This window comes from Pseudophryne corroboree, unplaced genomic scaffold (assembly GCF_028390025.1).
Source record: "Pseudophryne corroboree isolate aPseCor3 unplaced genomic scaffold, aPseCor3.hap2 scaffold_1150, whole genome shotgun sequence".
NCBI classification, from domain to species: domain Eukaryota; kingdom Metazoa; phylum Chordata; class Amphibia; order Anura; family Myobatrachidae; genus Pseudophryne; species Pseudophryne corroboree.
Genome location: NW_026967775.1, coordinates 82,995 through 110,759, shown reverse-complemented (window position 1 = coordinate 110,759; position 27,765 = coordinate 82,995). Strand labels below are relative to the sequence as shown.

Here is a 27,765-nt window from a genome sequence, read left to right as displayed (position 1 = left end):
TGCATTGATAAACTCTTGGATTTTGTAAGCATGCTTTTTATACTGTGTCAAAATTGTATTCAATCTTTGCTGTCTATTAAAATGTTACAATGGATGAATAAAAGCACGTGTGAACTACTGTGTGGAGTCTTATTTATCGTCTACTTCTTGTCTCCATTGAATTCCCTCCTTCTGCACAAGACAAATTGAAACAGTTGATCAGCATTTGGATGTGAGGCCTACGTAGGCCTAATTCTTGAATGCAAACTAAGTACGAACGAAGAAGCATTACCACTTCGAAATGAATTCCTACATTTTTAACTTACTATCATGATCATCCTTTCGGCTGGTCTTTTCGACCTGGTCATGTTTGGAACTAATTTTTATTTTAGTGGCGGTGGTGTCCACGCTGGTTGCAGGAGGTGTGGATAGTTGCTGTTACAGGCACTAAAGGCACAAGCTCTGCAGTATGTGTATATGCTGCATCCATCTCCTGGTGTGTGTCTCCCTCAAGTGGATGTCAGTTAGCAAGCCAAGCAAATGCAGTCCGTACAGCCAAGCACATTGTGACATCACGTGTGTCGCATAATGATGACATCACATGTGTCGCATCATGATGACATCATAGAGTGTGCATCATGATGACATCACAGAGCCCTCACACTGTAGTGAAAAATTGAAATCTGCCAGGATGAACGGGTTGGTTGAAACAATCCAGATTTTAGAGACAGGAGGTTCAAGGCAGCCAGGGAACCTTCCATTGCAGAATGAATGTCCCACTGCTTAAGTGATGAAGTGCAAGTGCATAGCATTGTGTCAATGTGATAAGCACGGAGCCAGCAGGGACAGACGGGACGGGCGGCAGACGTCTGGTGGGTGTGGTTGTCGGAGGCGGACCAAATGCAAATGATTGTGCATCAGCCAGCCAGTCAGTCAGTCAAGCAGCCAGCAAGACAGGAGAGGAGAGAAAACTCACGATGCAGGAGTGAGTGATGGAATGTGGTTGCGCGCGCGCCTGGGTGACTGCCTGCTTGTCAGTCCGGACTTCTCCTTCCTTCTCCCTCTTCTTTGCTGGGATCGCCGCCGCCAACCAAAGTCAAGTCAATCTGCAGATAGTATAGCGTAAGCGTGCGTGGGGGAGGGTGATTCTCCATGATGGATTGTAGATCCTGTTTCGGTTGCGCCGGTCCCTCAGCCCACATTCGGGTTATCGCTTCTCGGCCTTTTGGCTAAGATCAAGTGTAGTATCTGTTCTTATCAGTTTAATATCTGATACGCCCCCTATCTGGGGGCCATATATTAAATGGATTTTTAGAACAGGGAGATGGAAGAAGAGCTTGCTCTGTCCACTCCACGCATTGACCCGGTATTGCAGTACCTCCGGGACCGGTGCACCTTTCCTAATCTGTATTCCAAAAATAGATGAATGATGACTTCTCAGCTTATTCCCCAGGATTTGCAATGTTTTTTTGCCTGCTGCATTGATAAACTCTTGGATTTTGTAAGCATGCTTTTTATACTGTGTCAAAATTGTATTCAATCTTTGCTGTCTATTAAAATGTTACAATGGATGAATAAAAGCACGTGTGAACTACTGTGTGGAGTCTTATTTATCGTCTACTTCTTGTCTCCATTGAATTCCCTCCTTCTGCACAAGACAAATTGAAACAGTTGATCAGCATTTGGATGTGAGGCCTACGTAGGCCTAATTCTTGAATGCAAACTAAGTACGAACGAAGAAGCATTACCACTTCGAAATGAATTCCTACATTTTTAACTTACTATCATGATCATCCTTTCGGCTGGTCTTTTCGACCTGGTCATGTTTGGAACTAATTTTTATTTTAGTGGCGGTGGTGTCCACGCTGGTTGCAGGAGGTGTGGATAGTTGCTGTTACAGGCACTAAAGGCACAAGCTCTGCAGTATGTGTATATGCTGCATCCATCTCCTGGTGTGTGTCTCCCTCAAGTGGATGTCAGTTAGCAAGCCAAGCAAATGCAGTCCGTACAGCCAAGCACATTGTGACATCACGTGTGTCGCATAATGATGACATCACATGTGTCGCATCATGATGACATCATAGAGTGTGCATCATGATGACATCACAGAGCCCTCACACTGTAGTGAAAAATTGAAATCTGCCAGGATGAACGGGTTGGTTGAAACAATCCAGATTTTAGAGACAGGAGGTTCAAGGCAGCCAGGGAACCTTCCATTGCAGAATGAATGTCCCACTGCTTAAGTGATGAAGTGCAAGTGCATAGCATTGTGTCAATGTGATAAGCACGGAGCCAGCAGGGACAGACGGGACGGGCGGCAGACGTCTGGTGGGTGTGGTTGTCGGAGGCGGACCAAATGCAAATGATTGTGCATCAGCCAGCCAGTCAGTCAGTCAAGCAGCCAGCAAGACAGGAGAGGAGAGAAAACTCACGATGCAGGAGTGAGTGATGGAATGTGGTTGCGCGCGCGCCTGGGTGACTGCCTGCTTGTCAGTCCGGACTTCTCCTTCCTTCTCCCTCTTCTTTGCTGGGATCGCCGCCGCCAACCAAAGTCAAGTCAATCTGCAGATAGTATAGCGTAAGCGTGCGTGGGGGAGGGTGATTCTCCATGATGGATTGTAGATCCTGTTTCGGTTGCGCCGGTCCCTCAGCCCACATTCGGGTTATCGCTTCTCGGCCTTTTGGCTAAGATCAAGTGTAGTATCTGTTCTTATCAGTTTAATATCTGATACGCCCCCTATCTGGGGGCCATATATTAAATGGATTTTTAGAACAGGGAGATGGAAGAAGAGCTTGCTCTGTCCACTCCACGCATTGACCCGGTATTGCAGTACCTCCGGGACCGGTGCACCTTTCCTAATCTGTATTCCAAAAATAGATGAATGATGACTTCTCAGCTTATTCCCCAGGATTTGCAATGTTTTTTTGCCTGCTGCATTGATAAACTCTTGGATTTTGTAAGCATGCTTTTTATACTGTGTCAAAATTGTATTCAATCTTTGCTGTCTATTAAAATGTTACAATGGATGAATAAAAGCACGTGTGAACTACTGTGTGGAGTCTTATTTATCGTCTACTTCTTGTCTCCATTGAATTCCCTCCTTCTGCACAAGACAAATTGAAACAGTTGATCAGCATTTGGATGTGAGGCCTACGTAGGCCTAATTCTTGAATGCAAACTAAGTACGAACGAAGAAGCATTACCACTTCGAAATGAATTCCTACATTTTTAACTTACTATCATGATCATCCTTTCGGCTGGTCTTTTCGACCTGGTCATGTTTGGAACTAATTTTTATTTTAGTGGCGGTGGTGTCCACGCTGGTTGCAGGAGGTGTGGATAGTTGCTGTTACAGGCACTAAAGGCACAAGCTCTGCAGTATGTGTATATGCTGCATCCATCTCCTGGTGTGTGTCTCCCTCAAGTGGATGTCAGTTAGCAAGCCAAGCAAATGCAGTCCGTACAGCCAAGCACATTGTGACATCACGTGTGTCGCATAATGATGACATCACATGTGTCGCATCATGATGACATCATAGAGTGTGCATCATGATGACATCACAGAGCCCTCACACTGTAGTGAAAAATTGAAATCTGCCAGGATGAACGGGTTGGTTGAAACAATCCAGATTTTAGAGACAGGAGGTTCAAGGCAGCCAGGGAACCTTCCATTGCAGAATGAATGTCCCACTGCTTAAGTGATGAAGTGCAAGTGCATAGCATTGTGTCAATGTGATAAGCACGGAGCCAGCAGGGACAGACGGGACGGGCGGCAGACGTCTGGTGGGTGTGGTTGTCGGAGGCGGACCAAATGCAAATGATTGTGCATCAGCCAGCCAGTCAGTCAGTCAAGCAGCCAGCAAGACAGGAGAGGAGAGAAAACTCACGATGCAGGAGTGAGTGATGGAATGTGGTTGCGCGCGCGCCTGGGTGACTGCCTGCTTGTCAGTCCGGACTTCTCCTTCCTTCTCCCTCTTCTTTGCTGGGATCGCCGCCGCCAACCAAAGTCAAGTCAATCTGCAGATAGTATAGCGTAAGCGTGCGTGGGGGAGGGTGATTCTCCATGATGGATTGTAGATCCTGTTTCGGTTGCGCCGGTCCCTCAGCCCACATTCGGGTTATCGCTTCTCGGCCTTTTGGCTAAGATCAAGTGTAGTATCTGTTCTTATCAGTTTAATATCTGATACGCCCCCTATCTGGGGGCCATATATTAAATGGATTTTTAGAACAGGGAGATGGAAGAAGAGCTTGCTCTGTCCACTCCACGCATTGACCCGGTATTGCAGTACCTCCGGGACCGGTGCACCTTTCCTAATCTGTATTCCAAAAATAGATGAATGATGACTTCTCAGCTTATTCCCCAGGATTTGCAATGTTTTTTTGCCTGCTGCATTGATAAACTCTTGGATTTTGTAAGCATGCTTTTTATACTGTGTCAAAATTGTATTCAATCTTTGCTGTCTATTAAAATGTTACAATGGATGAATAAAAGCACGTGTGAACTACTGTGTGGAGTCTTATTTATCGTCTACTTCTTGTCTCCATTGAATTCCCTCCTTCTGCACAAGACAAATTGAAACAGTTGATCAGCATTTGGATGTGAGGCCTACGTAGGCCTAATTCTTGAATGCAAACTAAGTACGAACGAAGAAGCATTACCACTTCGAAATGAATTCCTACATTTTTAACTTACTATCATGATCATCCTTTCGGCTGGTCTTTTCGACCTGGTCATGTTTGGAACTAATTTTTATTTTAGTGGCGGTGGTGTCCACGCTGGTTGCAGGAGGTGTGGATAGTTGCTGTTACAGGCACTAAAGGCACAAGCTCTGCAGTATGTGTATATGCTGCATCCATCTCCTGGTGTGTGTCTCCCTCAAGTGGATGTCAGTTAGCAAGCCAAGCAAATGCAGTCCGTACAGCCAAGCACATTGTGACATCACGTGTGTCGCATAATGATGACATCACATGTGTCGCATCATGATGACATCATAGAGTGTGCATCATGATGACATCACAGAGCCCTCACACTGTAGTGAAAAATTGAAATCTGCCAGGATGAACGGGTTGGTTGAAACAATCCAGATTTTAGAGACAGGAGGTTCAAGGCAGCCAGGGAACCTTCCATTGCAGAATGAATGTCCCACTGCTTAAGTGATGAAGTGCAAGTGCATAGCATTGTGTCAATGTGATAAGCACGGAGCCAGCAGGGACAGACGGGACGGGCGGCAGACGTCTGGTGGGTGTGGTTGTCGGAGGCGGACCAAATGCAAATGATTGTGCATCAGCCAGCCAGTCAGTCAGTCAAGCAGCCAGCAAGACAGGAGAGGAGAGAAAACTCACGATGCAGGAGTGAGTGATGGAATGTGGTTGCGCGCGCGCCTGGGTGACTGCCTGCTTGTCAGTCCGGACTTCTCCTTCCTTCTCCCTCTTCTTTGCTGGGATCGCCGCCGCCAACCAAAGTCAAGTCAATCTGCAGATAGTATAGCGTAAGCGTGCGTGGGGGAGGGTGATTCTCCATGATGGATTGTAGATCCTGTTTCGGTTGCGCCGGTCCCTCAGCCCACATTCGGGTTATCGCTTCTCGGCCTTTTGGCTAAGATCAAGTGTAGTATCTGTTCTTATCAGTTTAATATCTGATACGCCCCCTATCTGGGGGCCATATATTAAATGGATTTTTAGAACAGGGAGATGGAAGAAGAGCTTGCTCTGTCCACTCCACGCATTGACCCGGTATTGCAGTACCTCCGGGACCGGTGCACCTTTCCTAATCTGTATTCCAAAAATAGATGAATGATGACTTCTCAGCTTATTCCCCAGGATTTGCAATGTTTTTTTGCCTGCTGCATTGATAAACTCTTGGATTTTGTAAGCATGCTTTTTATACTGTGTCAAAATTGTATTCAATCTTTGCTGTCTATTAAAATGTTACAATGGATGAATAAAAGCACGTGTGAACTACTGTGTGGAGTCTTATTTATCGTCTACTTCTTGTCTCCATTGAATTCCCTCCTTCTGCACAAGACAAATTGAAACAGTTGATCAGCATTTGGATGTGAGGCCTACGTAGGCCTAATTCTTGAATGCAAACTAAGTACGAACGAAGAAGCATTACCACTTCGAAATGAATTCCTACATTTTTAACTTACTATCATGATCATCCTTTCGGCTGGTCTTTTCGACCTGGTCATGTTTGGAACTAATTTTTATTTTAGTGGCGGTGGTGTCCACGCTGGTTGCAGGAGGTGTGGATAGTTGCTGTTACAGGCACTAAAGGCACAAGCTCTGCAGTATGTGTATATGCTGCATCCATCTCCTGGTGTGTGTCTCCCTCAAGTGGATGTCAGTTAGCAAGCCAAGCAAATGCAGTCCGTACAGCCAAGCACATTGTGACATCACGTGTGTCGCATAATGATGACATCACATGTGTCGCATCATGATGACATCATAGAGTGTGCATCATGATGACATCACAGAGCCCTCACACTGTAGTGAAAAATTGAAATCTGCCAGGATGAACGGGTTGGTTGAAACAATCCAGATTTTAGAGACAGGAGGTTCAAGGCAGCCAGGGAACCTTCCATTGCAGAATGAATGTCCCACTGCTTAAGTGATGAAGTGCAAGTGCATAGCATTGTGTCAATGTGATAAGCACGGAGCCAGCAGGGACAGACGGGACGGGCGGCAGACGTCTGGTGGGTGTGGTTGTCGGAGGCGGACCAAATGCAAATGATTGTGCATCAGCCAGCCAGTCAGTCAGTCAAGCAGCCAGCAAGACAGGAGAGGAGAGAAAACTCACGATGCAGGAGTGAGTGATGGAATGTGGTTGCGCGCGCGCCTGGGTGACTGCCTGCTTGTCAGTCCGGACTTCTCCTTCCTTCTCCCTCTTCTTTGCTGGGATCGCCGCCGCCAACCAAAGTCAAGTCAATCTGCAGATAGTATAGCGTAAGCGTGCGTGGGGGAGGGTGATTCTCCATGATGGATTGTAGATCCTGTTTCGGTTGCGCCGGTCCCTCAGCCCACATTCGGGTTATCGCTTCTCGGCCTTTTGGCTAAGATCAAGTGTAGTATCTGTTCTTATCAGTTTAATATCTGATACGCCCCCTATCTGGGGGCCATATATTAAATGGATTTTTAGAACAGGGAGATGGAAGAAGAGCTTGCTCTGTCCACTCCACGCATTGACCCGGTATTGCAGTACCTCCGGGACCGGTGCACCTTTCCTAATCTGTATTCCAAAAATAGATGAATGATGACTTCTCAGCTTATTCCCCAGGATTTGCAATGTTTTTTTGCCTGCTGCATTGATAAACTCTTGGATTTTGTAAGCATGCTTTTTATACTGTGTCAAAATTGTATTCAATCTTTGCTGTCTATTAAAATGTTACAATGGATGAATAAAAGCACGTGTGAACTACTGTGTGGAGTCTTATTTATCGTCTACTTCTTGTCTCCATTGAATTCCCTCCTTCTGCACAAGACAAATTGAAACAGTTGATCAGCATTTGGATGTGAGGCCTACGTAGGCCTAATTCTTGAATGCAAACTAAGTACGAACGAAGAAGCATTACCACTTCGAAATGAATTCCTACATTTTTAACTTACTATCATGATCATCCTTTCGGCTGGTCTTTTCGACCTGGTCATGTTTGGAACTAATTTTTATTTTAGTGGCGGTGGTGTCCACGCTGGTTGCAGGAGGTGTGGATAGTTGCTGTTACAGGCACTAAAGGCACAAGCTCTGCAGTATGTGTATATGCTGCATCCATCTCCTGGTGTGTGTCTCCCTCAAGTGGATGTCAGTTAGCAAGCCAAGCAAATGCAGTCCGTACAGCCAAGCACATTGTGACATCACGTGTGTCGCATAATGATGACATCACATGTGTCGCATCATGATGACATCATAGAGTGTGCATCATGATGACATCACAGAGCCCTCACACTGTAGTGAAAAATTGAAATCTGCCAGGATGAACGGGTTGGTTGAAACAATCCAGATTTTAGAGACAGGAGGTTCAAGGCAGCCAGGGAACCTTCCATTGCAGAATGAATGTCCCACTGCTTAAGTGATGAAGTGCAAGTGCATAGCATTGTGTCAATGTGATAAGCACGGAGCCAGCAGGGACAGACGGGACGGGCGGCAGACGTCTGGTGGGTGTGGTTGTCGGAGGCGGACCAAATGCAAATGATTGTGCATCAGCCAGCCAGTCAGTCAGTCAAGCAGCCAGCAAGACAGGAGAGGAGAGAAAACTCACGATGCAGGAGTGAGTGATGGAATGTGGTTGCGCGCGCGCCTGGGTGACTGCCTGCTTGTCAGTCCGGACTTCTCCTTCCTTCTCCCTCTTCTTTGCTGGGATCGCCGCCGCCAACCAAAGTCAAGTCAATCTGCAGATAGTATAGCGTAAGCGTGCGTGGGGGAGGGTGATTCTCCATGATGGATTGTAGATCCTGTTTCGGTTGCGCCGGTCCCTCAGCCCACATTCGGGTTATCGCTTCTCGGCCTTTTGGCTAAGATCAAGTGTAGTATCTGTTCTTATCAGTTCACGCTGACTGACGGTGCTACCTTGTTTCTTGGACCGACAATTGTCCTTCTCAGGGCTAAGCTGCACCCGGGCCGAGAAGCCAGAAAAAATCGGAAGTCGAGACTGCGAGGAGAAGGAGAAGATCGCTTGAAGAGGGTGAAGATTTGCAACGCTCCCCCAGCTACAGCAGAGGGTTAGACTTTTTTGCTCTGCCCTCTGGAGAAGATACCCCCCCTCCGCCAGCAAGACTGCGTGGAGAAAAGGGACTTCGCCGGAGAAGCTCTGCAGCGCCCCCTACCTGCACTGGAGGGTTAGACTTGCTGGCTCTGCCCTCTGAAGCGACCGACCGCCTCTCCTCCTCTCGACGACAGCGCTGATCCTCCGCCCCGCCTCCTACGCCAGGAACCGTGAGTATGGCCACCGCTGCCCCAGCCGCCGCTGCCCCAGCCACCGCTGCTCCAGCCCCAGCTGCTCCAGCCTCTGCCTCCACTCCGGCCACCCTCGCCAAGAAGAGCCAGGCCAAGACGGCGAAAAAAACCGCCAAAGCCCCCACCGGATCGGCCGCACCCAGCGCCACAACCCCCGCAGCAACACCGCCAGCGGCACCCACCCAGGTGAGCACCAAAGACAAACCGTCCCTGGAGCCCTGGATGAGATTCACCGTGGTGATGAAGTTGAAGGAGGTGGATGGACGGATGCCGGACATGACAGTGGAGACCTTTGGGAAGAAGATGATCCTGGACCAGGGCTTCTCGACCGCTGAAACCCTCAGCATCCAGAATTACCTGAAGGGGATCTTTTACGTCACCTTCGCCTCCCTTGCCATCTGCAAGAGGTACTGGGAGGCAGTGAAATCGGCGAGACCCGAATCCCCTTTCTCCCGCTTTGTGGGCAATTGCCCTATTCAAAGAGAGGAAAGGCGGGTGACGGTTTCAATGAGGAACCCACACACGCCCATCAAGGACATTGTCACCTTCCTCAGCCGGTTCTGTACCGTCAAGAAGGACCCCACAAGGGTTCTGGATGGGAACAGCTTCTGGACTGGAAAGTGGGCTGTGATCGTCGTCCTGCAAAAGGACACCTCGTGCCCAGAAGGAGTCAAGCACCTCCCACAGTGCTTCTCCCTGGGGGGATCTCAAGGACTTCTCCACTACGCCGACCAGCCACGCAACTGCAGGAAGTGCGGCGGGAGGGGCCACGTGATGAAGGACTGCAAGGTCCCGGCATGCAAGAATTGCCACATGGCCAGCCATGAGACCAAGGACTGCCCCACGAGGAAAACCTGCAACCTGTGCGGCAAAGTGGACCACGTCTACAGGGACTGCCCGAGTAGGTCGAGAACCTACTCAGCTGTGGTGACCGGACGTGCCAACCCTGCCCTCAAGCTGCTGCCCTCTGCTACGCAGAAGGAAAAGAAACCGCAGGAGGGTAAGAAACCTGTCAAACCCACCCCCCTCCCATCCTCCCTCACCACCTCCCTCCCCATCTCCACCAGCCCACCCCCTGCGACAGTGACTCCCATCCCTACCACTGTCGCAACCCTCCCTGACCCCTCCCCCGACTCTCCTACCCAGCCCATTGTCTCTCCCAACCCAACCACCCCTGCCCCACCTGACCTTTCTTCCCAGGAAGATTTCCCCGCCCTCCCCTCCCCTCTTACTCCAACTGCAGGTGTCGAGAAGACGAGGAACTGCAAGAGGAAGGAGCTCGACAGCCCGTCTGCGGACTCCGAATCCTCTAAGAAACTGGCGGTCGAGCTGACCCCGCTGGAAGAAGAAATGGAGGAGCTGGCGGAGGCAATCAGCAGGGAGGAGGAGGAGGAGCTGGATGCCAACGCCGCCGCCTTACTCGACCAGATACTGGGAGACAACTCGCCGCTACCCGAGCAAGGGAACCTGGCATCCGATGCCGAGGAAGCCCCGCCCGACGGAGTGGTAACGTAAATGTAGAACTGTTGCCTAACCTCTCTTTTTTCCCCAACTAATGGCGTCATTTTCAATTTTCACCATTAATGTGAGGAGTATTAAGGATAAGCTTAGAAGACAGTCTGTGTTTACTTTCCTAGATAGTCAGAAATGTGATGTGTACATGTTGCAGGAATGCTCTCTTCCTTTCTCCAAGTCCTACAAACATCTGGGCAGGCAGTGGTCTCACGGCGCCTCCTATTGGTCCGGTGGGGGCGAGTGTAAGTCTGCAGGGGTCGCCATACTTATTAGGGGGAGCCTCTTCACGCTAGATTCTGTTCAGGAGCTCGTCTGCGGCAGATTACTTGTCGTAGACGGCTCCTGGGCAGGTGAGCCTATCAGGCTTATCTGCGTGTACGCCCCCCCTTTCAAGAATGAGCGTTTGGAGCTTTTCCAGACCCTGCGACCGCAGCTCGCAACCACTAGGGCGGTAGTGATGGCAGGAGACTTCAACTGCACCATGGAGGAGGATGGACGCAGCACCAGCAACTCTACCAAGCTTGATGTGACGTCTAAACTGCTCATAGAAATGGTGACCGAAGCATCACTGCGGGACGCTATGGGCTCCATGGGGTCCGGCTCCGTGAATTATACATGGAGCCGCCCCGATGGCTCTGTGCGTTCCCGCATTGACTTTGTGTTTACCTCTAGAACAGTGAAGCAGACCAGGCATTCTATGGTCCCCTGCTTCTTCTCAGACCACAGGGCCATTCTCTTCCAAGGAGTCCTGGGTAGCGGTTTCGCACCTGGCCCAGGCTCTTGGAAGTTGAATTGTGCCCTGCTGGAAAGAGAGGATGTGCTGGCGGAGCTGAAGGATGCCTACATCACATGGAAAAATGACAAATGTTATTTTGAATGTATGAGCGACTGGTGGGAATATGCTAAGGCTAACATTCGCAGTTTCTTTCAGGTTAAAGGGAGACAACAGGCGTGCGACCGAAAGAGGAACTTCAAGAGGCTGCAAAGACACCTGCAGTCCCTGCTGGACCTCCAACGGTGCGGCTGGGACGTGAGAGACGAGCTGGATGAGACCAAAGAGGGCCTGAAAGGGCACTTTGAGGAGGAATCCAGACGTATCGTCTTCCGTTCCAAGGTGGAGAACCTGGAGAAGGACGAGAAATGCAACTCTTTCTTTTTCAGGAAACTCCACTCTGGCCACACGCCACTGACTGAGCTGCGAGATGAGACCGGCATCCCCAGACAGGGGAAGGAGGGCGTGATGAAAGTCGTCAGCGACTATTACAGCGACCTCTACTCCCCTAAGACTACAGACAGCGAGGAGGCCGATAAGTTCCTGTCAGGTATCACTAACACCATCGATCCTGCAGGCAAAGCCACTCTGGATGCTCCCTTGGCGTTGGAGGAGTTGCACTCTGCCGCCAGATCCTTTAGGCAGGGCAGGACCCCGGGCAGTGATGGTCTCCCAGCAGAGCTCTATGTAGCGCTGTGGGACCTCATTGGACCGGACCTGCTCGAGCTGTACGGGGAGATGGTGGTGGAGGGCAAAATGCCCCCATCGCTGAGGGAGGGAATGATCACGATCTTGTATAAGCGTAAGGGGGAGAGATGTGAGCTGAAAAATTGGAGGCCCATCTCTCTCTTAAACGTGGACTACAAGATCCTCGCCAAGGTGCTCGCCAACAGGCTGAAGGCTGTCATCGGACAGATCATTCACCCGGACCAGACCTGCGCCATTCCTGGTCGCAGGATTGCAGACAGCCTCGCCCTCCTCAGAGACACGGTCCATTACATCAAGGATCGGAACGTTCACGCGGCCCTGGTCAGTCTTGACCAGGAGAAGGCCTTCGATCGTGTCTCACATGAGCTGATGGGCAGGGTTCTGCATAAATTTGGCCTCGGTAAAATGTTTTGTACGTATGTTAACCTGATGTACCTTGATATCCACAGCTCGGTGCTGGTGAACGGCTGGAAGACTGACCCCTTTTCCATCTTGTCCGGGGTCAGACAAGGCTGCCCTCTTTCACCTCTTCTTTTTGTTTGTGTTATAGAGCTCATGGCTGTATGCATCAGACGGAATCCAGAGATCAGAGGGATCGCCGCACCGGGTCGCGACCGACGAGAGGCCAAGTGTTCGCTGTACATGGATGACGTCACTGTCTTCTGCGCGGATCATCGTTCGGTGACGGCACTCGTCCAGACCTGCGAGAACTTCGGCCGAGCCTCAGGGGCTAAAGTCAACTGCGGGAAGTCAGAGGCTATGCTCTTCGGAAAGTGGCACCTGTCATCCTCTGCACCATTTCCTTTCACCATCAAGCCCGACTTCATTAAGATCCTCGGAGTCTGGTTCGGCGGCGAGGGTGCAGCCCTGAGATGTTGGGACGAGAGACTGGCGACTGTTCGCCAAAAGATCGGATTGTGGAGCCTCAGAGAACTTACCATCGAGGGGAAATCACTTGTGCTGCGCAACGAGATTCTTCCCGTTCTGCAGTACACCGCGCAGGCCTGGCCACCCCTGGCAACCGTCTGCAGGGCCATCACACGGGCAGTGTTTCACTTCATCTGGGGCTCCAAGATGGACAGAGTAAAGCGGTCAGTTATGTACAAGGAGCCCCTCAAGGGAGGAAAGGGTATTCCAGATATCCCAACCATGCTTCGAGCCTTCTTCGTGTGTAACTGCATCCGCAGGACAATGTACGAGAACACGAACGATTCTGCAGGAAACTCCATGTCCCGTTTCTTCCTCCTGCCTCTTTGGAGGAACCTTGGCTGGGACAAATGGGACAGCTCCATCCCTTACAACTGGAACACTCCGTGGTACTACCTGGACGTGTCCAAGTTCGTGAGGGAACACCAACTGGAGGGAGTTAAACCTGACTTATGGAAATCAAAGACGATCTACAAGCTCATCAGAGCTAAAGACGATTTGGAGCCGATTCCGGGGCTCCCTTCAGCGACTGCCAAACAGGTCTGGGAGAACGTGGCCTCAAAAAGGCTCACAAACAGACACAAAGACCTGTCGTGGATGGCCATCCAAGGGGGCTTGCCCCTCCGGTCATTCATGCACTCCCGGAACCTGTGCAGGTACAGACATTGCCCCAGGTGCATCATACATGAAGAAACATCTATGCACCTGTTTTGGGACTGTGCCTGGGCCCAGTTGTTGTTGGACGCCCTGGAAAACGAACTGAAAAACTCTGTGCCAAGGAACTGTCTCACGTACCATTCGGTACTCTACGGACTATTCCCTGGCACCCACACCGTTGGGGCGATCCAGGAAGCCTGGCGCCTCATGAACTGTGTTAAGGACGCTTCGTGGCTTGCCAGGAACCGCCTCATTCTGAGGAGGGAGAGGATGTCCATCCAGGACTGTTGCAGGCTGGTCCACAGCCTGCTCAGAGACTATTCCACCATGGACAGCCCTGAGGAAGAAGAGGACTAAAGCCCCCCTTTTTCTGCCCCTCCCCCCTTGTCCGAACCGAAAATGAGACTTTGGGACCGTGGCCCCTGCCCCCTCACTCACAATGTCTGTTGTTTTATTGATGTCTTCTATTTATTGCCCTTCCCCTTATATGTGTCTGTCTTTCAATAAAGCTTCGGGCTTGTGATTCACCCTCCCTCACCCCCCTACCCTCCACACCCATAGCCTTATTTACTGTTGTGTTATTGTATCGTTTAATTGCATAGTGCGGCCTGAGAACTACGGTGTAGGCTACAGGCCCGCGCCGTAGTTCTTCGACTGCACTATACAGTCTGCATCTGTGCTGGGTTTGGGCCTGTGCTGCGACACGGCACTTATGTTTGTCAACGTTACCGTCTGTTTTTTGCAACTTTATACCAATAAAGACGCTTTTTCAATCAAAATCTGTTCTTATCAGTTTAATATCTGATACGCCCCCTATCTGGGGGCCATATATTAAATGGATTTTTAGAACAGGGAGATGGAAGAAGAGCTTGCTCTGTCCACTCCACGCATTGACCCGGTATTGCAGTACCTCCGGGACCGGTGCACCTTTCCTAATCTGTATTCCAAAAATAGATGAATGATGACTTCTCAGCTTATTCCCCAGGATTTGCAATGTTTTTTTGCCTGCTGCATTGATAAACTCTTGGATTTTGTAAGCATGCTTTTTATACTGTGTCAAAATTGTATTCAATCTTTGCTGTCTATTAAAATGTTACAATGGATGAATAAAAGCACGTGTGAACTACTGTGTGGAGTCTTATTTATCGTCTACTTCTTGTCTCCATTGAATTCCCTCCTTCTGCACAAGACAAATTGAAACAGTTGATCAGCATTTGGATGTGAGGCCTACGTAGGCCTAATTCTTGAATGCAAACTAAGTACGAACGAAGAAGCATTACCACTTCGAAATGAATTCCTACATTTTTAACTTACTATCATGATCATCCTTTCGGCTGGTCTTTTCGACCTGGTCATGTTTGGAACTAATTTTTATTTTAGTGGCGGTGGTGTCCACGCTGGTTGCAGGAGGTGTGGATAGTTGCTGTTACAGGCACTAAAGGCACAAGCTCTGCAGTATGTGTATATGCTGCATCCATCTCCTGGTGTGTGTCTCCCTCAAGTGGATGTCAGTTAGCAAGCCAAGCAAATGCAGTCCGTACAGCCAAGCACATTGTGACATCACGTGTGTCGCATAATGATGACATCACATGTGTCGCATCATGATGACATCATAGAGTGTGCATCATGATGACATCACAGAGCCCTCACACTGTAGTGAAAAATTGAAATCTGCCAGGATGAACGGGTTGGTTGAAACAATCCAGATTTTAGAGACAGGAGGTTCAAGGCAGCCAGGGAACCTTCCATTGCAGAATGAATGTCCCACTGCTTAAGTGATGAAGTGCAAGTGCATAGCATTGTGTCAATGTGATAAGCACGGAGCCAGCAGGGACAGACGGGACGGGCGGCAGACGTCTGGTGGGTGTGGTTGTCGGAGGCGGACCAAATGCAAATGATTGTGCATCAGCCAGCCAGTCAGTCAGTCAAGCAGCCAGCAAGACAGGAGAGGAGAGAAAACTCACGATGCAGGAGTGAGTGATGGAATGTGGTTGCGCGCGCGCCTGGGTGACTGCCTGCTTGTCAGTCCGGACTTCTCCTTCCTTCTCCCTCTTCTTTGCTGGGATCGCCGCCGCCAACCAAAGTCAAGTCAATCTGCAGATAGTATAGCGTAAGCGTGCGTGGGGGAGGGTGATTCTCCATGATGGATTGTAGATCCTGTTTCGGTTGCGCCGGTCCCTCAGCCCACATTCGGGTTATCGCTTCTCGGCCTTTTGGCTAAGATCAAGTGTAGTATCTGTTCTTATCAGTTCACGCTGACTGACGGTGCTACCTTGTTTCTTGGACCGACAATTGTCCTTCTCAGGGCTAAGCTGCACCCGGGCCGAGAAGCCAGAAAAAATCGAAAGTCGAGACTGCGAGGAGAAGGAGAAGATCGCTTGAAGAGGGTGAAGATTTGCATCGCTCCCCAGCTACAGCAGAGGGTTAGACTTGTTTGCTCTGCCCTCTGGAGAAGATACCCCCCTCCGCCAGCAAGACTGCGTGGAGAAAAGGGACTTCGCCGGAGAAGCTCTGCAGCGCCCCCTACCTGCACTGGAGGGCTAGACTTGCTGGCTCTGCCCTCTGAAGCGACCGACCGCCTCTCCTCCTCTCGACGACAGCGCTGATCCTCCGCCCCGCCTTCTCCGCCAAAAGGATCCGTGAGTATGGCCACCGCTGCCCCAGCCGCCGTTGTTCCAGCCCCCGCTGCTCCAGCCCCAGCTGCTCCAGCCTCTGCCTCCACTCCGGCCACCCTCGCCAAGAAGAGCCAGGCCAAGACGGCGAAAAAAACCGCCAAAGCCCCCACCGGATCGGCCGCACCCAGCGCCACAACCCCCGCAGCAACACCGCCAGCGGCACCCACCCAGGTGAGCACCAAAGACAAACCGTCCCTGGAGCCCTGGATGAGATTCACCGTGGTGATGAAGTTGAAGGAGGTGGATGGACGGATGCCGGACATGACAGTGGAGACCTTTGGGAAGAAGATGATCCTGGACCAGGGCTTCTCGACCGCTGAAACCCTCAGCATCCAGAATTACCTGAAGGGGATCTTTTACGTCACCTTCGCCTCCCTTGCCATCTGCAAGAGGTACTGGGAGGCAGTGAAATCGGCGAGACCCGAATCCCCTTTCTCCCGCTTTGTGGGCAATTGCCCTATTCAAAGAGAGGAAAGGCGGGTGACGGTTTCAATGAGGAACCCACACACGCCCATCAAGGACATTGTCACCTTCCTCAGCCGGTTCTGTACCGTCAAGAAGGACCCCACAAGGGTTCTGGATGGGAACAGCTTCTGGACTGGAAAGTGGGCTGTGATCGTCGTCCTGCAAAAGGACACCTCGTGCCCAGAAGGAGTCAAGCACCTCCCACAGTGCTTCTCCCTGGGGGGATCTCAAGGACTTCTCCACTACGCCGACCAGCCACGCAACTGCAGGAAGTGCGGCGGGACGGGCCACGTGATGAAGGACTGCAAGGTCCCGGCATGCAAGAATTGCCACATGGCCAGCCATGAGACCAAAGACTGCCCCACGAGGAAAACCTGCAACCTGTGCGGCAAAGTGGACCACGTCTACAGGGACTGCCCGAGTAGGTCGAGAACCTACTCAGCTGTGGTGACCGGACGTGCCAACCCTGCCCTCAAGCTGCTGCCCTCTGCTACGCAGAAGGAAAAGAAACCGCAGGAGGGTAAGAAACCTGTCAAACCCACCCCCCTCCCATCCTCCCTCACCACCTCCCTACCCATCTCCACCAGCCCACCCCCTGCGACAGTGACTCCCATCCCTACCACTGTCGCAACCCTCCCTGACCCCTCCTCCGACTCTCCTACCCAGCCCATTGTCTCTCCCAACCCAGCCACCCCTGCCCCACCTGACCTTTCTTCCCAGGAAGATTTCCCCGCCCTCCCCTCCCCTCTTACTCCAACTGCAGGTGCCGAGAAGACACGGAACTGCAAGAGGAAGGAGCTCGACAGCCCGTCTGCGGACTCCGAATCCTCTAAGAAACTGGCGGTCGAGCTGACCCCACTGGAAGAAGAAATGGAGGAGCTGGCGGAGGCATTCAGCAGGGAGGAGGAGGAGGAGCTGGATGCCAACGCCGACGCCTTACTCGACCGGATACTGGGAGACAGCTCGCCGCTACCCGAGCAAGGGAACCTGGCATCCGATGCCGAGGAAGCCCCGCCCGACGGAGTGGTAACGTAAATGTAGAACTGTTGCCTAACCTCTCTCTTTTCCCCAACTAATGGCGTCATTTTCAATTTTCACCATTAATGTGAGGAGTATTAAGGATAAGCTTAGAAGACAGTCTGTGTTTACTTTCCTAGATAGTCAGAAATGTGATGTGTACATGTTGCAGGAATGCTCTCTTCCTTTCTCCAGGTCCTACAAACATCTGGGCAGGCAGTGGTCTCACGGCGCCTCCTATTGGTCCGGTGGGGGCGAGTGTAAGTCTGCAGGGGTCGCCATTCTTATCAGGGGGAGCCTCTTCACGCTAGATTCTGTTCAGGAGCTCGTCTGCGGCAGATTACTTGTCGTGGACGGCTCCTGGGCAGGTGAGCCTATCAGGCTTATCTGCGTGTACGCCCCCCCTTTCAAGAATGAGCGTTTGGAGCTTCTCCAGACCCTGCGACCGCAGCTCGCAACCACTAGGGCGGTAGTGATGGCAGGAGACTTCAACTGCACCATGGAAGAGGATGGACGCAGCACCAGCAACTCTACCAAGCTTGATGTGACGTCTAAACTGCTTATAGAAATGGTGACCGAAGCATCACTGCGGGACGCTATGGGTTCCATGGGGTCCGGCTCCGTGAATTATACATGGAGCCGCCCCGATGGCTCTGTGCGTTCCCGCATTGACTTTGTGTTTACCTCTAGAACAGTGAAGCAGACCAGGCATTCTATGGTCCCCTGCTTCTTCTCAGACCACAGGGCCATTCTCTTCCAAGGAGTCCTGGGTAGCGGCTTCGCGCCTGGCCCAGGCTCCTGGAAGTTGAATTGTGCCCTGCTGGAAAGAGAGGAGGTGCTGGCGGAGCTGAAGGATGCCTACATCACATGGAAAAATGACAAATGTTATTTTGAATGTATGAGCGACTGGTGGGAATATGCTAAGGCTAACATTCGCAGTTTCTTTCAGGTTAAAGGGAGACAACAGGCGTGCGACCGAAAGAGGAACTTCAAGAGGCTGCAGAGACTTCTGCAGTCCCTACTGGACCTCCAACGGTGCGGCTGGGACGTGAGAGACGAGCTGGATGAGACCAAAGGGGGCCTGAAAAGGCACTTTGAGGAGGAATCCAGACGTATCGTCTTCCGTTCCAAGGTGGAGAACCTTGAGAAGGACGAGAAATGTAATTCGTTCTTTTTCAGGAAACTCCACTCTGGCCACACGCCCCTGACCGAGCTGCGAGATGAGACCGGCATCCCCAGACAGGGGAAGGAGGGCGTGATGAAAGTCGTCAGAGACTACTACAGCGACCTCTACTCCCCTAAGACCACAGACAGCGAGGAGGCCGATAAGTTCCTGTCAGGTATCACTAACTCTATTGATCCTGCAGGCAAAGCCACTCTGGATGCTCCCTTGGCGTTGGAGGAGTTGCACTCTGCCGCCAAATCCTTTAGGCAGGGCAGGACCCCGGGCAGTGACGGTCTCCCAGCAGAGCTCTACGTAGCGCTGTGGGACCTCATTGGACCGGACCTGCTCGAGCTGTACGGGGAGATGGTGGTGGAGGGCAAAATGCCCCCATCGCTGAGGGAGGGAATGATCACGATCTTGTATAAGCGTAAGGGGGAGAGATGTGAGCTGAAGAATTGGAGGCCCATCTCTCTCTTAAACGTGGACTACAAGATCCTCGCCAAGGTGCTCGCCAACAGGCTGAAGGATGTCATCGGACAGATCATTCACCCGGACCAGACCTGCGCCATCCCCGGTCGCAGGATTGCAGACAGCCTCGCCCTCCTCAGAGACACGGTCCATTACATCAAGGATCGGAACGTGCACGCGGCCCTGGTCAGCCTTGATCAGGAGAAGGCCTTTGATCGTGTCTCACATGAGCTGATGGGCAGGGTTCTGCATAAATTTGGCCTCGGTAAAATGTTTTGTACGTATGTTAACCTGATGTACCTTGATATCCACAGCTCGGTGCTGGTGAACGGCTGGAAGACTGACCCCTTTTCCATCTTGTCCGGGGTCAGACAAGGCTGCCCGCTTTCACCTCTTCTTTTTGTTTGTGTTATAGAGCTCATGGCTGTATGCATCAGACGGAATCCAGAGATCAGAGGGATCGCCGCACCGGGTCGTGACCGACGAGAGGCCAAGTGTTCGCTGTACATGGATGACGTCACTGTCTTCTGCGCGGATCACCGTTCGGTGACAGCACTCGTCCAGACCTGCGAGAACTTCGGCCGAGCCTCAGGGGCTAAAGTCAACTGCGGGAAGTCAGAGGCTATGCTCTTCGGAAAGTGGCACCTGTCATCCTCTGCACCATTTCCTTTCACCATCAAGCCCGACTTCATTAAGATCCTGGGAGTCTGGTTCGGCGGCGAGGGTGCAGCCCTGAGATGTTGGGATGAGAGACTGGCGACTGTTCGCCAAAAGATTGGATTGTGGAGCCTCAGAGATCTTACCATCGAGGGGAAATCACTTGTGCTGCGCAATGAGATTCTTCCCGTTCTGCAGTACACCGCGCAGGCCTGGCCACCCCTGGCAACCGTCTGCAGGGCCATCACGAGGGCAGTGTTTCACTTCATCTGGGGCTCCAAGATGGACAGAGTAAAGCGGTCAGTTATGTACAAGGAGCCCCTCAAGGGTGGAAAGGGTATTCCGGATATCCCAACCATGCTTCGAGCCTTCTTCGTGTGTAACTGCATCCGCAGGACAATGTACGAGAACTTGAACGATTCTGCAGGAAACTCTATGTCCCGTTTCTTCCTCCTGCCGCTTTGGAGGAATCTCGGCTGGGACAAATGGGACAGCTCCATCCCTTACAACTGGAACACCCCGTGGTTCTACCTGGACGTGTCCAAGTTCGTGAGGGAACACCAACTGGAGGGAGTTAAACCTGACTTATGGAAATCGAAGACGATCTACAAGCTCATCAGAGCTAAAGACGATTTGGAGCCGATTCCGGGGCTCCCTTCAGCGACTGCCAAACAGGTCTGGGAGAATGTGGCCTCTAAAAGGCTCACAAACAGACACAAAGACCTGTCGTGGATGGCCATCCAGGGGGGCCTGCCCCTCCGGTCATTCATGCACTCCCGGAACCTGTGCAGGTACAGACATTGCCCCAGGTGCATCATACACGAGGAAACATCTATGCACCTGTTTTGGGACTGTGCCTGGGCCCAGTTGTTGTTGGACGCCCTGGAAAACGAACTGAAAAACTCTGTGCCAAGGAACTGTCTCACGTACCATTCGGTACTCTACGGACTATTCCCTGGCACCCACACCGTTGGGGCGATCCAGGAAGCCTGGCGCCTTATGAACAGTGTTAAGGACGCTTCGTGGCTTGCCAGGAACCGCCTCATTCTGAGGAGGGAGAGGATGTCTATCCAGGACTGTTGCAGGCTGGTTCACAGCTTGCTCAGAGACTATTCCACCATGGACAGCCCTGAGGAAGAAGAGGACTAAAACCCCCCTTTTTCTGCCCCTCTCCCCTTGTCCGAACCGAAGATGAGACTTTGGGACCGTGGCCCCTGCCCCCTCACTCACAATGTCTGTTGTTTTATTGATGTCTTCTATTTATTGCCCTTCCCCTTATATGTGTCTGTCTTTTCAATAAAGCTTCGGGCCTGTGATTCACCCTCCCTCACCCCCCTACCCTCCACACCCATAGCCTTATTTACTGTTGTGTTATTGTATCGTCTAATTGCATAGTGCAGCCTGAGAACTACGGTGTAGGCTACAGGCCCGCGCCGTAGTTCTTCGACTGCACTATACAGTCTGCATCTGTGCTGTGTTTTGGCCTGTGCTGCGACACGGCACTTATGTTTGTCAATGTTACCGTCTGTTTTTTGCAACTTTATACCAATAAAGACGCTTTTTCAATCAAAAATCTGTTCTTATCAGTTTAATATCTGATACGCCCCCTATCTGGGGGCCATATATTAAATGGATTTTTAGAACAGGGAGATGGAAGAAGAGCTTGCTCTGTCCACTCCACGCATTGACCCGGTATTGCAGTACCTCCGGGACCGGTGCACCTTTCCTAATCTGTATTCCAAAAATAGATGAATGATGACTTCTCAGCTTATTCCCCAGGATTTGCAATGTTTTTTTGCCTGCTGCATTGATAAACTCTTGGATTTTGTAAGCATGCTTTTTATACTGTGTCAAAATTGTATTCAATCTTTGCTGTCTATTAAAATGTTACAATGGATGAATAAAAGCACGTGTGAACTACTGTGTGGAGTCTTATTTATCGTCTACTTCTTGTCTCCATTGAATTCCCTCCTTCTGCACAAGACAAATTGAAACAGTTGATCAGCATTTGGATGTGAGGCCTACGTAGGCCTAATTCTTGAATGCAAACTAAGTACGAACGAAGAAGCATTACCACTTCGAAATGAATTCCTACATTTTTAACTTACTATCATGATCATCCTTTCGGCTGGTCTTTTCGACCTGGTCATGTTTGGAACTAATTTTTATTTTAGTGGCGGTGGTGTCCACGCTGGTTGCAGGAGGTGTGGATAGTTGCTGTTACAGGCACTAAAGGCACAAGCTCTGCAGTATGTGTATATGCTGCATCCATCTCCTGGTGTGTGTCTCCCTCAAGTGGATGTCAGTTAGCAAGCCAAGCAAATGCAGTCCGTACAGCCAAGCACATTGTGACATCACGTGTGTCGCATAATGATGACATCACATGTGTCGCATCATGATGACATCATAGAGTGTGCATCATGATGACATCACAGAGCCCTCACACTGTAGTGAAAAATTGAAATCTGCCAGGATGAACGGGTTGGTTGAAACAATCCAGATTTTAGAGACAGGAGGTTCAAGGCAGCCAGGGAACCTTCCATTGCAGAATGAATGTCCCACTGCTTAAGTGATGAAGTGCAAGTGCATAGCATTGTGTCAATGTGATAAGCACGGAGCCAGCAGGGACAGACGGGACGGGCGGCAGACGTCTGGTGGGTGTGGTTGTCGGAGGCGGACCAAATGCAAATGATTGTGCATCAGCCAGCCAGTCAGTCAGTCAAGCAGCCAGCAAGACAGGAGAGGAGAGAAAACTCACGATGCAGGAGTGAGTGATGGAATGTGGTTGCGCGCGCGCCTGGGTGACTGCCTGCTTGTCAGTCCGGACTTCTCCTTCCTTCTCCCTCTTCTTTGCTGGGATCGCCGCCGCCAACCAAAGTCAAGTCAATCTGCAGATAGTATAGCGTAAGCGTGCGTGGGGGAGGGTGATTCTCCATGATGGATTGTAGATCCTGTTTCGGTTGCGCCGGTCCCTCAGCCCACATTCGGGTTATCGCTTCTCGGCCTTTTGGCTAAGATCAAGTGTAGTATCTGTTCTTATCAGTTTAATATCTGATACGCCCCCTATCTGGGGGCCATATATTAAATGGATTTTTAGAACAGGGAGATGGAAGAAGAGCTTGCTCTGTCCACTCCACGCATTGACCCGGTATTGCAGTACCTCCGGGACCGGTGCACCTTTCCTAATCTGTATTCCAAAAATAGATGAATGATGACTTCTCAGCTTATTCCCCAGGATTTGCAATGTTTTTTTGCCTGCTGCATTGATAAACTCTTGGATTTTGTAAGCATGCTTTTTATACTGTGTCAAAATTGTATTCAATCTTTGCTGTCTATTAAAATGTTACAATGGATGAATAAAAGCACGTGTGAACTACTGTGTGGAGTCTTATTTATCGTCTACTTCTTGTCTCCATTGAATTCCCTCCTTCTGCACAAGACAAATTGAAACAGTTGATCAGCATTTGGATGTGAGGCCTACGTAGGCCTAATTCTTGAATGCAAACTAAGTACGAACGAAGAAGCATTACCACTTCGAAATGAATTCCTACATTTTTAACTTACTATCATGATCATCCTTTCGGCTGGTCTTTTCGACCTGGTCATGTTTGGAACTAATTTTTATTTTAGTGGCGGTGGTGTCCACGCTGGTTGCAGGAGGTGTGGATAGTTGCTGTTACAGGCACTAAAGGCACAAGCTCTGCAGTATGTGTATATGCTGCATCCATCTCCTGGTGTGTGTCTCCCTCAAGTGGATGTCAGTTAGCAAGCCAAGCAAATGCAGTCCGTACAGCCAAGCACATTGTGACATCACGTGTGTCGCATAATGATGACATCACATGTGTCGCATCATGATGACATCATAGAGTGTGCATCATGATGACATCACAGAGCCCTCACACTGTAGTGAAAAATTGAAATCTGCCAGGATGAACGGGTTGGTTGAAACAATCCAGATTTTAGAGACAGGAGGTTCAAGGCAGCCAGGGAACCTTCCATTGCAGAATGAATGTCCCACTGCTTAAGTGATGAAGTGCAAGTGCATAGCATTGTGTCAATGTGATAAGCACGGAGCCAGCAGGGACAGACGGGACGGGCGGCAGACGTCTGGTGGGTGTGGTTGTCGGAGGCGGACCAAATGCAAATGATTGTGCATCAGCCAGCCAGTCAGTCAGTCAAGCAGCCAGCAAGACAGGAGAGGAGAGAAAACTCACGATGCAGGAGTGAGTGATGGAATGTGGTTGCGCGCGCGCCTGGGTGACTGCCTGCTTGTCAGTCCGGACTTCTCCTTCCTTCTCCCTCTTCTTTGCTGGGATCGCCGCCGCCAACCAAAGTCAAGTCAATCTGCAGATAGTATAGCGTAAGCGTGCGTGGGGGAGGGTGATTCTCCATGATGGATTGTAGATCCTGTTTCGGTTGCGCCGGTCCCTCAGCCCACATTCGGGTTATCGCTTCTCGGCCTTTTGGCTAAGATCAAGTGTAGTATCTGTTCTTATCAGTTTAATATCTGATACGCCCCCTATCTGGGGGCCATATATTAAATGGATTTTTAGAACAGGGAGATGGAAGAAGAGCTTGCTCTGTCCACTCCACGCATTGACCCGGTATTGCAGTACCTCCGGGACCGGTGCACCTTTCCTAATCTGTATTCCAAAAATAGATGAATGATGACTTCTCAGCTTATTCCCCAGGATTTGCAATGTTTTTTTGCCTGCTGCATTGATAAACTCTTGGATTTTGTAAGCATGCTTTTTATACTGTGTCAAAATTGTATTCAATCTTTGCTGTCTATTAAAATGTTACAATGGATGAATAAAAGCACGTGTGAACTACTGTGTGGAGTCTTATTTATCGTCTACTTCTTGTCTCCATTGAATTCCCTCCTTCTGCACAAGACAAATTGAAACAGTTGATCAGCATTTGGATGTGAGGCCTACGTAGGCCTAATTCTTGAATGCAAACTAAGTACGAACGAAGAAGCATTACCACTTCGAAATGAATTCCTACATTTTTAACTTACTATCATGATCATCCTTTCGGCTGGTCTTTTCGACCTGGTCATGTTTGGAACTAATTTTTATTTTAGTGGCGGTGGTGTCCACGCTGGTTGCAGGAGGTGTGGATAGTTGCTGTTACAGGCACTAAAGGCACAAGCTCTGCAGTATGTGTATATGCTGCATCCATCTCCTGGTGTGTGTCTCCCTCAAGTGGATGTCAGTTAGCAAGCCAAGCAAATGCAGTCCGTACAGCCAAGCACATTGTGACATCACGTGTGTCGCATAATGATGACATCACATGTGTCGCATCATGATGACATCATAGAGTGTGCATCATGATGACATCACAGAGCCCTCACACTGTAGTGAAAAATTGAAATCTGCCAGGATGAACGGGTTGGTTGAAACAATCCAGATTTTAGAGACAGGAGGTTCAAGGCAGCCAGGGAACCTTCCATTGCAGAATGAATGTCCCACTGCTTAAGTGATGAAGTGCAAGTGCATAGCATTGTGTCAATGTGATAAGCACGGAGCCAGCAGGGACAGACGGGACGGGCGGCAGACGTCTGGTGGGTGTGGTTGTCGGAGGCGGACCAAATGCAAATGATTGTGCATCAGCCAGCCAGTCAGTCAGTCAAGCAGCCAGCAAGACAGGAGAGGAGAGAAAACTCACGATGCAGGAGTGAGTGATGGAATGTGGTTGCGCGCGCGCCTGGGTGACTGCCTGCTTGTCAGTCCGGACTTCTCCTTCCTTCTCCCTCTTCTTTGCTGGGATCGCCGCCGCCAACCAAAGTCAAGTCAATCTGCAGATAGTATAGCGTAAGCGTGCGTGGGGGAGGGTGATTCTCCATGATGGATTGTAGATCCTGTTTCGGTTGCGCCGGTCCCTCAGCCCACATTCGGGTTATCGCTTCTCGGCCTTTTGGCTAAGATCAAGTGTAGTACCTGCTCGAGGGAAACACAGGGTGGAGTATCTGTTCTTACACTAGGAGCGTGAGAGGTTCCTAGATGTGGAATGGAGAAACACTTTGTGGAGTACCAAATGCTGGGGTGTGGCGCTGCCTCTGGTTGAGAGGGGAGAAAAACTAGGCTTAGTATCCACCGTCCTTCTAAGGGGATGAAAAAAGGCCCCTTGCGTGGAGTGGAGAAAGGCCTGGTCTAGTATCTCTTCTCGTACTGGGGGTTGACCCTGGCACCGAGTGGGTATGAAACTGGGTCTGGCTGAGAGGTCGGAAGCAGCTAGAAGCTCGAGGTGTTTCGTGCCCCTGGAACTGGAAGGGACAGGGGTGCCGGAAATGCACTGGGGTTTCGAGCCACCTTTGCACTAAGGCACTTTAGCACTTAACACTTCAACCCTTCCTGTCTGCACCCACTTCCTTTGCCCTGGCCTTTTGGCTAGGGTAAGGAAAATTTTTTATACCCCCCGGCCTTCTGGCTGGGGCTTATTTATTTATTTATGCCCACTCACGTGTTTTGCACTTGTGCACAGCACTAGCACTTTTTATGTTTTTTGTAGTGTGTCACGTCACGGTTTTGTTGGGGTTAAGGTGAGACCCTTATGGGCCACCCTCTCTCCTAAGTTGCTGAGGCCCTCTCCTTTTGGGGAGGGCCAGAGGCTGATATCGGTCCCCAGGGGGAAGCTTCGGCCAACCCTGGGGACACACGAGGGTCCCTCCGCGCTTCGGCAAGGGGGGACCCACAGTCCCTTTTTTCCCTCAGTAGGCCTTCGGGCTCTGAGGGTTAGGGGAGTAACGGGGCCCTTCTCCTTTCGGAGAGGGTCCAAGAACCTTCGCCCCCAGCACGTTTGGTCACAGACACTGGGTGATGAAGTCACGCACCTCGGGCTTCGATAAAAAAAAAAAAAAAAAATCTGTTCTTATCAGTTTAATATCTGATACGCCCCCTATCTGGGGGCCATATATTAAATGGATTTTTAGAACAGGGAGATGGAAGAAGAGCTTGCTCTGTCCACTCCACGCATTGACCCGGTATTGCAGTACCTCCGGGACCGGTGCACCTTTCCTAATCTGTATTCCAAAAATAGATGAATGATGACTTCTCAGCTTATTCCCCAGGATTTGCAATGTTTTTTTGCCTGCTGCATTGATAAACTCTTGGATTTTGTAAGCATGCTTTTTATACTGTGTCAAAATTGTATTCAATCTTTGCTGTCTATTAAAATGTTACAATGGATGAATAAAAGCACGTGTGAACTACTGTGTGGAGTCTTATTTATCGTCTACTTCTTGTCTCCATTGAATTCCCTCCTTCTGCACAAGACAAATTGAAACAGTTGATCAGCATTTGGATGTGAGGCCTACGTAGGCCTAATTCTTGAATGCAAACTAAGTACGAACGAAGAAGCATTACCACTTCGAAATGAATTCCTACATTTTTAACTTACTATCATGATCATCCTTTCGGCTGGTCTTTTCGACCTGGTCATGTTTGGAACTAATTTTTATTTTAGTGGCGGTGGTGTCCACGCTGGTTGCAGGAGGTGTGGATAGTTGCTGTTACAGGCACTAAAGGCACAAGCTCTGCAGTATGTGTATATGCTGCATCCATCTCCTGGTGTGTGTCTCCCTCAAGTGGATGTCAGTTAGCAAGCCAAGCAAATGCAGTCCGTACAGCCAAGCACATTGTGACATCACGTGTGTCGCATAATGATGACATCACATGTGTCGCATCATGATGACATCATAGAGTGTGCATCATGATGACATCACAGAGCCCTCACACTGTAGTGAAAAATTGAAATCTGCCAGGATGAACGGGTTGGTTGAAACAATCCAGATTTTAGAGACAGGAG

At 50.3% G+C, this 27,765-nt stretch overlaps 1 protein-coding gene, 10 non-coding genes and 3 pseudogenes across 11 annotated transcripts; all 14 read left to right on the top strand.

The window, feature by feature from the left end:
• Positions 1–1,188: 1,188 nt before the first annotated feature.
• LOC134990212 (U2 spliceosomal RNA) lies at positions 1,189–1,379 on the top strand. Its single transcript, XR_010195082.1, has one exon. It is a non-coding gene; the product is annotated as a U2 spliceosomal RNA (small nuclear RNA).
• Positions 1,380–2,644: 1,265 nt separating this feature from the next.
• On the top strand, positions 2,645–2,835 carry LOC134990211 (U2 spliceosomal RNA). Its single transcript, XR_010195081.1, has one exon. It is a non-coding gene; the product is annotated as a U2 spliceosomal RNA (small nuclear RNA).
• Positions 2,836–4,100: 1,265 nt separating this feature from the next.
• Positions 4,101–4,291, top strand: LOC134990210 (U2 spliceosomal RNA). Its single transcript, XR_010195080.1, has one exon. It is a non-coding gene; the product is annotated as a U2 spliceosomal RNA (small nuclear RNA).
• A 1,265-nt stretch (positions 4,292–5,556) lies between these two features.
• LOC134990209 (U2 spliceosomal RNA) lies at positions 5,557–5,747 on the top strand. The gene has a single exon (XR_010195079.1). It is a non-coding gene; the product is annotated as a U2 spliceosomal RNA (small nuclear RNA).
• A 1,265-nt stretch (positions 5,748–7,012) lies between these two features.
• On the top strand, positions 7,013–7,203 carry LOC134990206 (U2 spliceosomal RNA). The gene has a single exon (XR_010195077.1). It is a non-coding gene; the product is annotated as a U2 spliceosomal RNA (small nuclear RNA).
• Positions 7,204–8,468: 1,265 nt separating this feature from the next.
• LOC134990189 (U2 spliceosomal RNA) lies at positions 8,469–8,573 on the top strand (annotated as a pseudogene).
• A 5,685-nt stretch (positions 8,574–14,258) lies between these two features.
• On the top strand, positions 14,259–14,441 carry LOC134990246 (U2 spliceosomal RNA). Its single transcript, XR_010195112.1, has one exon. It is a non-coding gene; the product is annotated as a U2 spliceosomal RNA (small nuclear RNA).
• A 1,265-nt stretch (positions 14,442–15,706) lies between these two features.
• On the top strand, positions 15,707–15,811 carry LOC134990186 (U2 spliceosomal RNA; annotated as a pseudogene).
• Positions 15,812–19,854: 4,043 nt separating this feature from the next.
• Positions 19,855–21,474, top strand: LOC134990163 (uncharacterized). The gene has a single exon (XM_063950660.1). The coding sequence runs from the start codon at positions 19,924–19,926 to the stop codon at positions 21,103–21,105; it is 1,182 nt and encodes a 393-aa protein (XP_063806730.1). The 5' UTR covers positions 19,855–19,923; the 3' UTR covers positions 21,106–21,474.
• A 24-nt stretch (positions 21,475–21,498) lies between these two features.
• LOC134990168 (U2 spliceosomal RNA) lies at positions 21,499–21,682 on the top strand. The gene has a single exon (XR_010195061.1). It is a non-coding gene; the product is annotated as a U2 spliceosomal RNA (small nuclear RNA).
• Positions 21,683–22,947: 1,265 nt separating this feature from the next.
• On the top strand, positions 22,948–23,138 carry LOC134990205 (U2 spliceosomal RNA). The gene has a single exon (XR_010195076.1). It is a non-coding gene; the product is annotated as a U2 spliceosomal RNA (small nuclear RNA).
• A 1,265-nt stretch (positions 23,139–24,403) lies between these two features.
• LOC134990204 (U2 spliceosomal RNA) lies at positions 24,404–24,594 on the top strand. Its single transcript, XR_010195075.1, has one exon. It is a non-coding gene; the product is annotated as a U2 spliceosomal RNA (small nuclear RNA).
• Positions 24,595–25,859: 1,265 nt separating this feature from the next.
• On the top strand, positions 25,860–25,983 carry LOC134990199 (U2 spliceosomal RNA; annotated as a pseudogene).
• Positions 25,984–26,789: 806 nt separating this feature from the next.
• Positions 26,790–26,975, top strand: LOC134990178 (U2 spliceosomal RNA). Its single transcript, XR_010195068.1, has one exon. It is a non-coding gene; the product is annotated as a U2 spliceosomal RNA (small nuclear RNA).
• Positions 26,976–27,765: the final 790 nt, after the last annotated feature.